Source organism: Melanotaenia boesemani, chromosome 22 (genome assembly GCF_017639745.1).
Source record: "Melanotaenia boesemani isolate fMelBoe1 chromosome 22, fMelBoe1.pri, whole genome shotgun sequence".
Taxonomy (NCBI): Eukaryota; Metazoa; Chordata; class Actinopteri; order Atheriniformes; family Melanotaeniidae; genus Melanotaenia; species Melanotaenia boesemani.
In genome coordinates this window covers 2825132-2842290 of record NC_055703.1, presented here as the reverse complement: position 1 = coordinate 2842290, position 17159 = coordinate 2825132, and the positions used below count along the sequence as shown (strand labels likewise).

Here is a 17159-nt window from a genome sequence, read left to right as displayed (position 1 = left end):
CTCAGCGACCTCAGCCCCAGAGATAGGAGAGCCAGCACCAGCTACCCCAGACTCTGCTTCCTCATCGGAAGACATGTTGGTGGGATTGAGAAGGTCTTCGAAGTACTCCTTCCACCGCCTCACAACGTTCCGAGTCGAGGCCAGCGGCCCCCCATCCCCATGGTACACAGTGTTGACAGAGCACTGCTTTCCCCTTCTGAGCCGCCGGATGGTGGACCAGAATCTCCTTGAAGCCGTTCCTAGAGCTAGCTTTTGCAGCCGAGGATCAGACCGCCAGGGTCCCCGCCTCTGGCAGCCGCCCAGCTCACATTGCACCCGACCCCTATGGCCCCTCCTGCAGGTGGTGAGCCCACGGGAGGAGAGGCCCATGTCACCCTTTTGGGCTGAGTCCGACCGGGCCCCATGGGCAAAGGCCCGGCCACCAGGTGCTTGCCTCCATACCCCACCTCCAGGCCTGGCTCCAGAGGGGGCCCCGGTGACCCACGTCCGGGCAAGGGAAACCTTGGTCCGTACTTTCCACCATGTTAATTGTTAATTCAGAAAAATATTTTTACAATACACTTTTTAAGTGTCCATTTTAACTTTTTATTTTTGGGAGTTCAAATACAGAAATAAAATGTGTGTTTATAATAAAGTTCAAGTTTTCAAAGTTAGTTCTTTTCATTCTGCAGGGAAGATGAATCTCTTGCCAAGGTTGATGCTGATAATGTCATGCATGGTGCAGGCTATGGTGGGCTGTCCTGATGTCTGCAAGTGCTCTAGAAAGTCCAATCTGGAAAAATCAGAGGTCAACTGCCATAAGAAGGGGCTTCATGCCTTTCCCTCTAATATTCCATCTGATGCCTGGATCCTCAAACTAGGTGAGCACCTTACGTTTTAAAAGTTAACCTCTTCAAATGCTTCATTGTGTAGCTTTTATTTAAATTTAGCTGACTTTAAAGTAAACATATGTTTGGCAGATACAATTGCATCAATACATAACTTTTTCCATTAATGCCTAAAGGTGAGAACGGGATCACAAACCTGAAGGCCAATATTCTGAGCTCATATCCCAAGATGGAGAGCCTCAACCTGGAACGAAATGCTATCAAGTCCATCCATCCACAGACTTTTTCTGGTGCAAAACAACTAATGCTTCTCAATCTTTATGGCAACCACATCACCCTCCTTCCACCAAGGGGATTTCAGGTAAAAAGTTTAGAAAGTAATGCACAATATGTGTGTCCTTATGGTACAATATTTTAGCTAAAAAGCTTTTGTTTTCATGTCTATAGGACCTCCTGAACCTTCGCTTCCTCATGCTGGGCCAGAACCAGATTGGCATACTCAAACCTGAGATGTTTATTGGCATGAGGAACCTCTCAGAGCTGGACCTACCTCTAAATGCAATGACAATGCTCCCATCTAATGTGTTCAAACCTTTGATTGCCCTTAAAGTTTTGGACCTCTCAATAAATCGCATACAAAGGATTTCTTCTAAGGCCTTCACTGGACTCAGGCAGCTCTTGTTCCTCAACTTGGACAATAACAGGTCACATTAACATATACACACACAAATGTGGTTTTCAGTTAGTCTCACAAACTGGCACAAAGGAAGTCAGGACTAGTAAAACTATAAAGCTAACAGTCTGGTGTTATTTATCTTATTTACACCACAGTGCCTCATCTGTTCCTACATGATTTCTGTACTGCACACAGCAAGTTTCACCCCAGCGCCACACACAGACACATGCATGCACATGCAGGTGTGCACACTCTAACCAGCAGAGAACAAATATCGAACAACATGAAACTTCAACCACCCGTAAAACTGATGTTTTTAAACTCTCCCAGAGAGGTGAAGATAGAAAGACTTGTGCAAATCATATAATTCAGCTGTCGATCACAGCTGAACAAACTACCGTCAATTTCTGAGTCGTATTATGGCTTAAAGTGGATACAATATTCTTTGTAGGTTTTATTAATGTCAACACGTTATCACAGGTTTGAAACCTGGAAAATGTGCCGTGTTATATGTAAATTAATTGCGCTCTTCTTAAATTGAGATTTTGATTTAAAAACGATTAATTGTTCAGAACTGTTACAAACTGGTGGAAAGTTGGAAGTGTATGAAAGAGGAAGAAATGGTTAAAATTTCCAGAATTTATTCAGAATTTGTCTGGTTGTTGAGTTTGTAACTGAGCTGATAACTCCGCATGCAACACTTATCTAGTTTAGTTAACCACTTAAATTCAACACAATACAAGCCACATTCAACTATTCACACAACCACTAGCAGGATTAAAAGCCTATGCAGTGCTTGATCTCCATCACACAGACTGATGAACGAATCATTGGCAAAGTGGGGTTCAGTCTTTTGCCCAAGGATATTTTGACATGTTAAAATGGGAAAGCTAGAGACTGAACCACGCTTCCTTTATTACCACTGCAACTCCATCATCTGAAATATCCTCAGGTGCCAAAACCAGGGTGTCCTGCAAGTTTTACGTATCGATCTTGATCCAGAGGACGAAGCTGCTTACCACATGAATTCATTCATTTTTATTTGCAAACAATGTCATTAAACTTTTTGTCTTGCTCTTGTAGTCAGAAAAAGGTGTGCAGTAGGAGAATAGTCTGGAAGTAGGTACCCAGGAGGGCACATAAGTGGACTTTAAGGCCTGTGTGTTCCTTTTGAAGGGTTGAAAAGTGGATTTATCTTAAAAATTACTACACAATTCATACATAGTTTGAATTATGTGGGAGCTCCGTTTCAAGGATACTGACTTAGTACAGGAGCTGTTGTTTCTGTGCTGTGGACAGCTGGATTGTTTCTGTGTGTCACCTGGGCAGCGACCAGATCTGCTTGATTTTTGTGGTTCATGAAAGAACATTCCAAACCTTATTCTGTTTCAGATTTTTGCTGCAATACTCAGATAAAAATAAAATGTCAGGAGTATGAGGACCATTAAACAGCTTAAATAAACATTTATTTATTTAGGTTAGTTAATTATTGTTCAGCTGTTTTATTCAAATACATTTTTAATGAAGGCCTGTATGTGACAAGGCATAATTGTTAAACATGTGTATCTGCTCTGTTGCTTTTTGTTTTGAGAAATTTATTATAAGATGTTTCTGAGTCTATTAGCTACATACAGTAGTAGCAGAATGTTTTTTACAGTAACCCTGTTTTTGGCCATGTTGCTGGGCTGGTGCGTCCCTGAAAATAAGGCTCCCCCAGAAGCCCCTGTTTAATTCAAACACTAAAGTTTTTGCTTTTATCAGAAGGGTACAATATCAGGAGGTTGTGTTGGTAAAAAAAAAAAAAGGAAATTGTGAAAGACGTTCTACTCATAGAATTGAAAGTTTTAAAGTTCCTTTATGCACTCACATCATATTAAATACATCGCTATAAATAGTTTTCTTATTTCTTTAATTAACATTCAGGTTCCCAACTTCCAGCAGGATAATGCACCATTTCACTGGAGTTAACATTATTTTAGTACAAAACTAACAACAAGCTAATGTTTACACTGCGGTAGTACTGAGCCTGTTGCTAACATACTGTATATGCTAACATTAAGCTTTCATATTCCAGTGACTAATCTTTCTTGGTGTGTTTTAGGGTGAATGAAAGTGGAACGGGAGATTCTTTGGATGGATCTGCAGCAACTGTGTGATGCTATCATGTCAATATGGAGATTATTAACAGAAATGTTGTGTGTAGATTCATGCAGTTATATTTTTATTTGTCAAATTGTTCTTGGACAAGATGATGAACACCACGTTCCAGCCTATGTGTTCATAGAATACAATAGAATAGAAATACTTTATTAATCCCTTCGGAGAGCCTCAGGGAAATTTGGGGACATGTGAGTGTATGTATGTTCCAACACTAAATTCTAAAATTTTGTCCTAGAATGAAAATAATAATAAAAAAATGTTTAGACTTATTTAGAATTTTACATTCAGGGGGAGAAACAAGAAAGAAGCCGTAGTTGGAATTGGTGATATCTATAAACTGAGGGAATCAATGCCTGAAAGCAGGGAAAAATGAATGTGGTGTCAAAACTAGACTTCTTTTTCTTGATGTCTGTATGTGAATATCAGTGTCATTGTGTGACTGACTTTCTTCTTACACCCAGTCTGAAAACTGTCCCTGCTGGAGCGTTTAGGCCTCTGCGATCTCTGGAAATGCTGGTTCTCGACAATAATCTTCTGTCTGCTCTGAGTCAGTCAGCTTTGGATGGCCTGAGCAACTTGCAGGTAATATAATTTGTTATGGTTTACATACAGACTGGGAGTTGTGTGAATGATAAATGGATTGTATTTAGCAGCACTAGTCTTGTGGACCATACAAAGTCTTTTTACAATATTAGCCACATTGACTCATTTACACACTGGGCCAATATTTTTTCTTTTTCTTTGCAACCCCCATTCCAAAAATAATGGGACTCAGTGTAAAATATAAAGAAACAGAATTCAATGATTTGCAATAAACCCATATTTATTTCCAGTAGAACTCATTTCAAACAAAGCTGGTTATTAACTAAGTAAATGAACCCAGGGTTTTCTCATCTTGATCAGTGCACGCTCACATGAAAGAGGCAGAGTTTGCAGACTCTGACCAATTGTAGACATGGCGAAACCCTGCAGAGCAGCATACTACACCATGGAGAAGTACAAAATTATTCTTCAGAAATTTGGAAAAAAAAGATATCATCCAGGCCACTATTAAAACCTGATCTAGTGAAGCTGAACATGCTCTGAGAGGGGGGCTTTGAGGCCACAGACTGGAATGTCCTCTGTGAACCACATGGAGAGGACATCAGTGCCATGACTGAGTGTCTCACAGATCATATCAACTTCTGTGTGGACAGCATGGTACCAACAAGAACAGTAAGATGCTTTCCCAATAACCCTGGATCACAAGTAGCCTGAAAAAGCTGCTAAACATCCAAAAGAAAGCCTTTAGGGATGGAGACAGGGAGTTATTGAAGACAACACAAAAACAACCCTAAACAAAGATGAAGAAGCGCAAGGAGGACTACAGGAAAGAGTGAGAAAAGCAGCTCCAGCAGAACAACCTGAGGGCTGTGTGGTCAGGAATAAAAAGATCACCAGTTTCAAGTTAAAGGGGGACCAGACTGATGGAGGTCTGGATGGTCTGGTTCTGTTCACCCTCTGCCTCCAGCCCAACAGACCACCCACCCTCCAGGAGTCCACAGCTTTCCTGTCACACCTCCATGCTGACACCCTGCAGCTCAGTCATGGACATTAACAGACTCGTCTCCCTCAATTTCATCTTCCTCCACCTCTAGCCTGTCTGTCTCCTGCAGTCAGGTGAAGAATCAACTGGAGAAACTAAACCGGAACTAGGCTCCAGGTCCAGATGGTGTCAGTTCCAGGGTTCTGAAAACCTGCTCAGAACAACTATGTTGGATTCTTCAGCACCTTTTCAACCAGCCTGAGTCAGAAAAGCGTTCCTGTGCTGTGGAAAACACTCTGCCTTGTTCCAGTTCCTAAAATATCCCAAACATCTGAAACAAGACTATAGACCAGTTGTCCTAACATCTCACATCATGAAAGTCCCGCAGAGACTTTTATTGGCTCACCTCAATAAGGACGTGATCCCCTTCAGGACCCATTACAGTTAGCTTCTCGTAATGGGGTCGAAGACGCCATCATCTACCAGGTTCAGAGAGCCGCCTCCCATCTGGACCAATCAGGCAGCACTTTGAGGATCATGTTCTATGATTTTTCAATTGCTTTTAATACAATTCAGTTGCTCTGTTATGTAAGAAGCTCCTTAAATTCCAGGTGGAGACCTCCACGTCCACCTGGATTTATGACGACCAAACAAACAGACTAGTTTGAGAGACTGAAAGGTTGTGTGTCTGAGATGGTGGTCAGCAGCACTGAGCACCACAAGGGACTGTACTCTCACCATTTCTCTTCACACTGACACCTCAGACTTCCAATACAACTCTGAGTCCAGTCATCTGCAGAAATACTCTGATTACTCTGCAGTTGTGGGGAGTATCAGTGATGGAGAAGAAGCTGAGTACAGAGAACTGGTCAGTCAGAAACAGTCACCTCATCTTTATTACTAACAAAACAAACGAGATGGTTGTTGACTTCAGGAGGAACCAAAGTAAACAACACTGTTTACATCCTGGGAGAAGAGGTGGAGGTGGTGGAGGAATACAAGTACCTCAGAGTTCAGCTGGAAAACAGAGTTGACTTGAAATGTAACACAGAGGCATCTAGGAGAAAAGGCAGAGGGGACTCTACTTCTTAAGAAAGCTGAGATCCTTCAATGTCTGCACCAAAATATTACATGTCTTCTATAAGTCTGTTGTGAAAAGTGTAGTCAGCTTTGTAGCATCAGTCAGAGACTTAAAGAGACCGAACAAGCTGATCAAGGCTGGTTCTGTACTGGAGATCATTCTGGGGATATAGCTGCTAAAAATAGTTGATGATTCCTTACATCCCTGACTCAAAATATTGAAAAAACAATAGAGTGTGTTCAATCAGTGGCTTCCTCAAGTCCAATGCAAGACAGAAAGGTACTGGAGATCATTCCTGCCAGCAGCCACTGCCTTCTGGATCAAAGCACAAAATTATTCCAAATAATTATTATTGTTTTTATATAATAAAAGGAGAACATTAAAATTTTTCTCTGGGATAAATGAACTAGTTTTCATAATTTTATAATTTTAAAAGGTCTTATGTGCACAAATACCGTAATAATTGATAAAAACTAGAAAAAATGTATTTGTTACCTTTTCAACCAGGAGCTCTACCTGAGGAATAACGAGCTGGATCACCTGCCATCTGATGTGTTCAGCAACATGCCCAAACTTTCTCAGCTGGCACTCAGTGGAAATCACCTAAAGACAGTGGATGGAAACATGTTTAGTCATATGCCTGGTAAGATGCTGAGTCATGTGTCTGCCGTTTTACTGTGAAGGCAAATGCAGGACTCAGATTTACTGACTTTTTATTCTTGTTTCTCTCAGAGCTGAAGAAGCTGTACCTCCATGATAATCCATGGCACTGCGACTGTAATATTATCTCCTTGATAAGGTGGATAGGAGAAACCAAGGCCACCTTGTCTCCCCAGAATGCACTAAAATGTGTCAGCCCTTCAGACCTTAAAAGCAAAAGTCTCATCAGCCTCCAAGCTGGGATGCTGCACTGTGGTGCCTAATACAAAGAAATCTGAATAAAGACCAAAACATTGGCTCCGACTCATAGAGATTCAGATAATAATCATTATATTAAACCATTTTCTTTTTTCAGTAGGTTACATCAGTGTTTGTGGCAGTCACTTCTATCTAGTGTGAATTCTAAAAGCTTCCTTGGAATCAAATTTCTGTGCTTATTTTCACATCTTCTGGTTTTAGGCTTTCCACTGTCCACATGATTTAGGAAAATGCTCCCATTCACCTTAATAACAAGAATGTTCAATGCACTGCATAAAGTTTTTGTCATTTTGAGTGGAGAAAATAATTCCTTCATGCATTTAACACTCATTCACTCACTGTAACTGGAAAAAAAGATTAGCAGAAAAAGTCTGTGTTTGGATTACTGTTTTGTAACAATGCTTCTTTGTAATAAATCTGACATTGTGAGAAAGCCTGTTTATTTCCCTCTCAAATGGCACCACATTCATCACAAAAATACATCCTAACTGATGGAAAGAAGACCTCTGTAAGTGTGCTTCTTAACTGACTCTAAAGACACAGCGTGAGTTGGGATGGTGCTTATAATGAAAATAAAAACAATGCTGTCATTTGCAAATCTGATAAACCCAAAAACCCAAAATCCATTCCTTTGACTTTTCTAGACAGACAGACAGACAGACAGACAGACAGACAGACAGACAGACAGACAGACAGACAGACAGACAGACAGACAGACAGATAGATAGATAGATAGATAGATAGATAGATAGATAGATAGATAGATAGATAGATAGATAGATAGATAGATAGATAGATAGTTGTTTATTGTTATGTTGTTGTTTATGTTCCACTGGGAATAAAATATAGGTTTATGAGATATCCAAATCATTGCATTAAGTTTTGATTTACAATTTACACAGAGACCCAATTGTTTTAGAAATGGTTGTTGTAAAATAATTTTCATTACTGTAAACCTTTATTTAACCAGATAAGTGAATTGAGAATAAATTCTCACTCACAATGACAACCTGTATTACACTGGTTTAAATCTTATTTAGAGAACAGGAAGCACTTAATGTCAATAGGTAACTTTACGTCTGAGCAGACAAGAATTACACGTGGAGTTCCCCAAGGTTCCATCCTGGGGCCTCATATGTTTAACATCTACATGCTCCCATTGGCACAGGTCATAAAGAACAACATTAGTTACCATAGCTACGCAGATAACATGCAGATATATATTACAATGTCACCAGGAGACCAAGACCGTACAGGCCTTGGTAAATGCATTCAGGAGATTAATGACTGGATGTGTCTAAACTTTCTCCATTTAAACAAAAACAAAACTGAGGTGATGGTCTTTGGAGCCAAAGAGGAACGATTAAAGGTCACCACAGAGCTTCAGTCTATACACCTAAAAACCACCAACCAGGCCAAAAATCTGGGTGTATTGATGGACTCAAACTTAAACTTTGACAAACACATTAAGGGAATAACAAAATCAGCCTACTATCAGCTTAAGAACATGTCAAGGGTAAAAGATCTGATGTCTCAGCAGGACCTGGAAAAACTAGTCCAGCTTCCATCTTTAGTCGGCTTGATTATCGTAACAGTGTTTTTACAGGTTCTACCTAAAACATCAGTCAGACACCTGCAGCTGATCCAGAACTCTGCTGCTCCAGTCCTCACTAAGACCAAGAAAGTGGACCACATCAGTCCAGCTCTGAGGTCTTTACACTGGCTGCCGGTCCGTCAGAGGATAGACTTTAAAGTTCTGCTGCTGGTCTATAAAGATCTGAATGGTTTAGGACCAAAATACATCAGAGACCTCTTGACCCAGTATGAACCTACCAGAACCCTCAGGTCATCTGGATCCAGTTTCTTATCAGTTCCAGAGTCAGAACCAGACATGGAGAAGCTGCATTCAGCTTCTATGCTCCACATGTCTGGAACAAACTCCCAGAAAGCCTCGGATCAGCTGAAACGCTCAGTTTATTTAAATCCAGGTTAAAGACCCACCTGTTCTCTGCTGCATGGAACTAGTTTTTATTTAGAGTCCAGATCTGCATCTTGTTCTTTTACGCTGAAATCTTAACTTTATTTCTTTATCTGAGCTTTTTTTTCTTTCTGTTTGTATGCAATCAACTTGATCCTTTTTAATCTTTGTTTTTTTTAATACACTTGTATTTTTTTCCGCACCTTGCTGTAATGTTTTAATGTTTAAGCACTTTGAATTGTCTTGTTCATGAAATGTGCTATACAAATAAAATTACATTGCCTTGCCTATCATCATTTACAATATTCAGTTAGAGACTGTCAATGCAGGGAAGGAGGGAGGAGGAGCCGGATGAAACACTGCAGTGCACACTGTACTGAAGAAATTAAAATGCAGCAAGTAAAGGAAATAAAACAGAAACACATTTTTAATAGAAATAGGACCCCAGCCCCTTTGACGCATCTTACAAAGTTTGTAGTGTCATTTCATGCATGTCAACCTGTCCACCAGCAGATTTTACAAGCAAGTGTGAGACGTATCGCACTGAAATATCTGAGAGTGTGAGGAAACAGGTATACAGCAGCAAACTCCTGGTCAGACATTTCAGCACAGTGTGGTTTAACACAGTCCTGTGTGGTTCTGGCACTGCTACAGTCACCCACTGTTGTCTGTGTTTGCATTCAGATCACACACTGCATACCTTTGGCTAAAACCACAGAGAAGACACATTCCACTTGAAGTCAAAGGCTGTTACATGGTTGTCCTAGTGGATAAAGGTATAAAATAAACCTGCATCTATAAGCCGTGTTCTCAGTATTTGTAGTTTTGAACTTAAAATCTTATTAATATAAATTTTTTAACTTCAAAATAAGCTTAATTTTTAAGGCAAGTTTTACGTCTAAGCTCGATTGTCAATGACCTGAATGCTGTTATTATGTTGTAGAGATGAAAAAAAATCTTTATTATTATTGATAATTTCAATTATCTGAAAAATAGACGCAACTAATGTCACCAGATTTGACGGTAGTATTTTGCAATTGCTTCAACATAACGTGGTAAATGAAGACAACATGCTCATGAGAGACATAATTGGTTATTTTTTGAATATTTGACTCTGTGCCTCCATATATGACCTTCCCTGTGTTTTTGTTCATAAATAGTTTCTTTCATGTTTGCTTAACATCTGCATTAATGCTCTGGAAACTACTTTCCTTAGGGCTTAGTTTTAATGACCTGAATTACAAAACACTGAATTAATATTTTATGAGTAAGGATTTATTCTGCTGTGAGGCACCCTTGCTTTAACTGCAATGCCCTGTTCCATGTTGTTATTTCCCATCCTGAAGGTAACTGAAACCATATGTTATTTTATAAAGAATGCTAAAAGTGCACTGTTTGACCTCAGAAGATTTTATTCACTTCTACTGCTTTTCTGCAGATCTTATAAAGAGACACTACCCAACTTTCTTTGTTCCTGACTCGTTTAATGGCACAGTGGTATTTATTTTGCACATTTCTGGAACCATCGCTGCCCAGCAGTGTCCCAAGGCAGAGAAACCACAACGTTGTATATAACTCTGTATAAAAGGTGATGTTTAAGTCACGTTTCACTTTATACAAACTGCTAGTAAGCAGATATCAACACTCTGGTTGTTTTGAACGTGCACCATGGCTGATTTAGCAAAGAAACACAAGACGTCACCAGAAGAATAGAAAAGAGTATCTTTACTGTCATTCTAACAAGTACAACAAGATTTAAAAGTGCCATCCAGTCAGATACGTCATATAAATTTAGTATAAAATGTACAAATAAAAGCAAAAAAAGCAACATAAAAAAGCAGAGACCTATCAATCATACACATGCGTACATTCTGTTATTAAACTCATCTCTTAGTAAACATATTACACATTATATGTGTTTTGTAGTATTTGTAGTTTGTGGTGACTGCAGTTGGCTCACCATCTGCAGAGGGGCCATAGGGGTCGGGTGCAGTGTGAGATGGACAGCGGCCTTTTCTACAGGAAACAGCTTCAGCCTCACCACAGAGCCTGCCTTCTGGATGATTTTGTTCAGCTAGTGGATGTTCCGCTTACTGGTACTGTATCCCCAGCACACAACAGCATACAGAAGCACACAGACAGCTACAGACTGGTAAAACATGTTCAGTAACTTTGAACAGAAAAATAAAGCCAAATCAAATCAAATCAAATCAAACTTTATTTATATAGCACTTTTCATGCAGGATTGCAGCACAAAGTGCTTCACATAATAAAAATGCAACAGTTTTTGCATCTTAAAAACCTAAGTCACAACAAAGTTTCAATCAAAGCTCACACACGCAGATAAAATAAAAAAAATAAAAAAAAATAAAAAAGCACAATTCAGTTCATGGATATTAAAACCAAAATAAGCCTTTACACATCAAAAAATACCCCCCCCCCCCCGACTCTTTAACTTCTGTCTCCAAGCTAAAAGCAGGTATAAAATATTAAAAGTAATATATAAATAAATACCTGGCTTGATGCTGCTGTGAGGAAACGATGTTATTATGGGGCCACAGCTGACCTTTCTTATAGAGGAGGTCAGTGTTCAGTGTTCAAGCCAGTTTGTTGTCCCAAAGCGCTTTACATTGTACCCATTATTCATTCCTCCCTCATACCTGATGATGGTAAGCTACATGTGTAGCCACAGCTGCTGTCCAGCTTGGCCAAACTGCGTTAGTTTTCCAGCTGATGATTGACGATCCAATAAAGTTTGGCAGTCGTACATCAGTAGAGCTTTGATATCTGAGACGACAGTAACAGAAGCAACACAAACAAAGATGACAGTGGGGGATGGCAGGCCTCACACACTGGCACCATCTTGCAACTTCTGCTTCTGCAACTTCTGCTTCTTCTTCTGACAGGAAAATGACATGACTGGAGCGGACTGGGGTCGTGCCATTAAAAAATTGGGGGCAGGGCAGATCACCAGAAAAGTTCCTAAAGTGGTAGATATATCCCTCCCTCCACAAGGGTAAGCTTGCACCAGCATCAGTTGGCCAGCGGATCGACAGCAAACAATCACGACCTGTTTGACCACATTTAACAACCAGAAACCAGGAACCCCCCCAACCCTCCACTGTTACAGCAGCATGTGTAGGATGGGGACTGAGTGAAATACATTTTCATTTATCATGTTCACGTCTGCTACCAACAGGTTAAAAGAGAGTTATCTGTAATGAATTCGACTAATGTGTATTATAATGAATCTGATCTAAGTGGACTATAATGGAATTAAATTGGACTGTATCTTAAAAAGTGTGTTGAAGTGATTGTTGAAAAAAGTCCTAAATAAAGTGACTTCTATTCTGGACTTTTTCAGAGCGCCTGGATGGCCAATAGTCTTATTTTGGCTCATTTACAGAGCTGTAGTGTATCAGCCTGAAGAGTTAGAGAGTAAAGGTATTAAATGTGTTATAATAAGTAGTGTTGGGTGGGAGTAGCTGGAGAACTAGCTATCTTCTGGAGTACACTCTGTAAAATTAAAACGAGTGCACCCACAAGGAGATTCTGATGAACTTGAACAGGATCCTCTTACAACAACCCAAGAACTGCTCCAAGCGCAACCAAACATAGATTTACCCATGTTAGCAACTTTCATGCTTTCTTCTGGTGTTTGGTTTGTCTCTTCTCAGCTACTGTGGTCAATATAATAAAAGAGCCTGTGGCCAGTTTTGATATCAGGGGAATCTTGTTAGCTAGATAAAACAACAGGTTTCTGATTGGACATTGAATCATTATTACCTGTAATATTTACAACCTCGGCCACACGAGCCACTGAGTACCTGACTGCTGTAAGCTGTTGAAGTCAAGACTGTCAGCTAGAAAAAAATGATAATGAGGCAGGAGGTTTTTGGTCTCAGGACTGACTATTAACCATAACAGCCTGTGTCAGCAGTTTCCAGCCTTCATCTTGACAAGGTTTTCTAAAACAGCACTGAAGTAATTATCATACTGGAAAAAAAGTTTTCCATGGTAGACTCAGAGGGAGAGTAGACAGCAAACATACTTTGTAAGATCACTGTTGTTTGCTAACATCAGCAAAATAATCTTTTAACATCACAGAGTGGTTTCTTGTAGTTATGTTGCATTCAGGTACTCCTTTGTAATCATATTTATTTCGATATTGCAGTGTGGGCACACTGGTTGTGGGCACTGATTTCTTATATAGCTTTTGTGTGTAGGAAATACTGACGTAGCAGGTGATGGACAAAATGAACTTAGATTATTTTAAATTGTAACTATTAAAACTGTTCACATTTGGGAATGTTTAGTTAATTTTGTTATTGCTTTTATTTTGACGTACCTGGATGGTCATTTGTACTGTTTCCTGATGTGTTTTTGTGGGGTATAATTTAGTTTGTGTATTAATAGGCCTGCCTAAAAACTGTTTTTTTTTGTTCATGCTACTGCCCCATATAGCTACCTGCAAGTCTTACAGCCTTAATCCCCAGAAGTCCTGAAACCTGATTTTCGAGTTGGTGTGTAAGGATGATTTACCTCATATGTGCTGTCATAACTGGAGTTCAATGATTGATTTCCCACATTTTGGTTCTTTTGGGTATTTCTGTTCTGTTCGGGGTGTTTAAGGGAAATATAGTCTTGTTTGGGCTGATAAGAATGAGAATATTCTCTTCAACCTAAGACCTTTATGGGATTGCTAGTCCTCTGACTAAGAACAATTTAATCCTCACTATTGCTGACCATTTCTTTAAAGCTCTCCATTTTGTAGTCCTATGGGAGAAAGCACCTCCTGTAGACTGAGTATGCATACATCTTGATATCTTCTGCCCCTTAATAACTTCATTTGAGGTGTCAGGTTTTCTGCTAACCCAGTTTTTAGCCTTGGAATCCATGCTGTGCAGGATAATTTGTATTCTATTCTATTCTATTCTATTCTACAGTCATTTAGCAGACGCTTTTATCCAAAGCGACTTACATTTAAGAGTAAGAACAACACAAGCAAGAATTCAAACAAGATGGACGTCATCATTAAGTTGTAGTCAGACTGCTTTGAGTCCAGTTGGACCAGGTGCTGTCATGTAGTGCTGGGGGCAGTGCGTATAATTTTTTTTTAATAGTCTTTTGTAAGTCATTTTATTTAAACACAAACATCAAGATTTCATCAAACAACATCATCTTGGGCATAAGTTTAGCAGCTTCTTCAGTACTTGGTTGAACCAAAGAGCTGGACAAATCTTTCTAACTCATTCTGAGTAGAAGAGTTAAGCTAAGTGTGGAAATGCTCCTTAAACAACTGAGTCTTTAGCTTGCTTTTAAAAGTGGATAAGGACTCTGCAGATCGGACGGAGTTTGGTAGATGGTTCCACCACAGAGGAGAAGAGTCTAGCTACTGATGTGGCGCCACCTTGTGGTGGGAGCACTAGGCGTCTTTCACTGGCAGAGCGTAACTGTGGAGAGGGGGTGTAGCTCTGGATTAAGGAGTGGAGGTAGACCGGAGCCGTTTGGGTTACTTTTTTGTAAGCCAGAAGCAGAGGTTTGAATTTGATGCACTGCAACTGGAAGCCAGTGGAGAGCGATTAGCAGCGGAGTGACATGAGCTCTTTTGGGCTGGTTGAAGACCAGACGTGCTGCTGCGTTCTGGATCATCTGCAGAGGTTTAACTGAGCATGCAGGCAGGCCAGCCAGTAAGGAGTTGCAGTAGTCAATGCGAGAAATGACCAGAGCCTGGACCAGGAGCTGGGCCGTGTGTTTAGTCAGGTAGGGTCTGATCCTCCTGATGTTGTAGAGAGCAAATCGGCAAGATCGAGCAACCGAGGCAACGTGGTCCTTAAAGGTCAGCTGGTTGTCTACCATGACACCAAGATTCCTGGTGGAAGACGTAGGCACAAGCGTGATGGATTCAAGCTGCACGCTTATCTGTGGTGGTAAAGAAGGACTGGCAGGAAAGACAATAAGCTGCACTGCCCTTCTTAATCTTTTCAATGAGCAGTGATGTTATGAAACATCTAAATGGTGCTATATAAATAAAGACTGGTGTTAGAAATTATATTGTGAATTTAGGCAGTTCATTAATAGAGGTACATGTGTGTGGGGGAAGGAGGACATGCGTGGAAAACAGGGCAGAGGATGTGTAACTGGTTATAGGTTATTATAAACTAAGTATCTCTACATGGGGCTACAGATGAAAATTTGCCTGAGGACCCATATTTGGAATATTTAAATTTGGAACCTCATGTCAATTAATGTGCATGGTCCCATTTTAAATAAATAAAAGTAAGAAAAAAAAGTTTTTTGGTCTTACAAAGCAATTAAGAACAACAAATAATCCAATCTACTCTGTGAAAAAAACACATTATTATTATTATTATATCTATCTTTTGCTTTAATTTTTTCCTCTCCCCAAATTAATTTTTTATCCACAAGGCACCATCTTTTTCAGTCAAACAGGTACCTGTGTGTTCTTGTTTGTCTGAAGCTCATTTACATTTAATTACTTGCTGCAGGACGGATACTTCCAAAACCCATCTCTCTTTTTTTAAATACTTAAACAATTAATTATCTCATGATCAAGTACTCAAAATACAAAACTTAAATACAAAATAACCTCTTCCATGAAAATGAAATGCATTTATAATCTGTGGAGAAACTATTCAAACCTCAGCTAAAACATCAAAAACAAAATGGCCGCTCGTTTTTTATGATTTATTGTATTGTGAGCGTTATCATCATTAAATCAGAAGCTAATGGTAAAATAAATTAGGTAGGCTCAGAAACAGAAACTAGCAGGACCTCACATGGTTTATTGTATTATATGAGCTGAATGTAAAACGGTCACAAGCAAACCACTGTGGAGATTTACAGCCAAGCAACAGCTGGGAGCGTCTTTAAAGTTAAATAATCACATTTTAAAAGGTAGAACTTTGTGTAATAAGATATCAAGGAGAGGTAAAGGTTCACTATTGCTGAGTCAAGCTCTTGCAATCTCATTCACAACCACTGTCCTTGCTCAGCCTTTTTCACCAAGAGCCCAACGTGGAGCTTTCTCCCTGGAAAATCGCTTATCAAGTCCTGAAGTCCAGCTTTCTATTCTATCAGCTGTTCTATTATATAGTATCTCCAATGATGTAATGTCATGTGTAATAGCATCACAATCATTATTTCTGGTGGCCTCCCACTATTTGTTTTATTTAAAGGTGTTTTCAGTGATTTCACCAACAATGTGAAGGTAAACTGATCTGACTACCAATCCTCCACGTCATTGTCTCCCTCATGTAGCAACACATGAAGTCTAATTTATCTCCACATCTGTAGACTCACAGGTGAAGCTTTATATTAGTGGGGAAACATATGATGCTATATGGTTGTTGCTAGTTAATCTTCTGATATCTAGAAAATGTAAGTATTTCTCTGGTTGGATTGAAAGCAGTCACCCAGTCTGCTGCACTAGAAATGTTCCTGCTGCAAAGCAGGAGGATGAGTCCCAAACTACTGACCTCACCTACATTACAGATAGCTGAGGATTTTCTCAAACATTCAAATCGGTCTAAAATAAATAAAAAAACATTATTATTATTTCAGAACAATTTTTCTATTATATAATTTTTTTTTTCTTTCTCCACAATAATCAATTAATTTGACACAATTAATTCACGCTGCTCACCTCCTTCCTCAGGGCCCACCTGGACATGTTCAGGTGGGGCGGGGAGGGGGGGTCTGGCAGGCATCTGCTTCGGCTGCTATTTGACTGAAACAACAGTAAAATTAATAAAATCCAGAGTTTTCTTCAGAAATATGAGCTAATATGGAGCAAAGTGAGCTAGATTATATGAACAAAGTTTAGAAGAGACAACAAGCTGATGTTCCATCAGACGAACTAACCGACCACCTCGCCTCTGAAAGAACTGGGTGACGTACTGTCCACCCCTCTGTTCTCTCTCCAGTCTCAGCTTTTTCTTTTCTTTTTAAACATCCTGATTTTTGAGGCATCG

The 17159-nt window shown here is 39.7% G+C and overlaps 1 protein-coding gene across 1 annotated transcript; it reads left to right on the top strand.

Annotated features, from left to right (window-relative positions):
• The first annotated feature begins 711 nt into the window (after positions 1 to 711).
• On the top strand, positions 712 to 7774 carry si:dkey-1j5.4 (leucine-rich repeat-containing protein 15). Its single transcript, XM_041975871.1, has 6 exons — positions 712 to 860; positions 1004 to 1188; positions 1275 to 1531; positions 4125 to 4245; positions 6777 to 6912; positions 7002 to 7774. The coding sequence occupies exons 1-6, from the start codon at positions 716 to 718 to the stop codon at positions 7190 to 7192; spliced, it is 1035 nt and encodes a 344-aa protein (XP_041831805.1). The 5' UTR covers positions 712 to 715; the 3' UTR covers positions 7193 to 7774.
• Positions 7775 to 17159: the final 9385 nt, after the last annotated feature.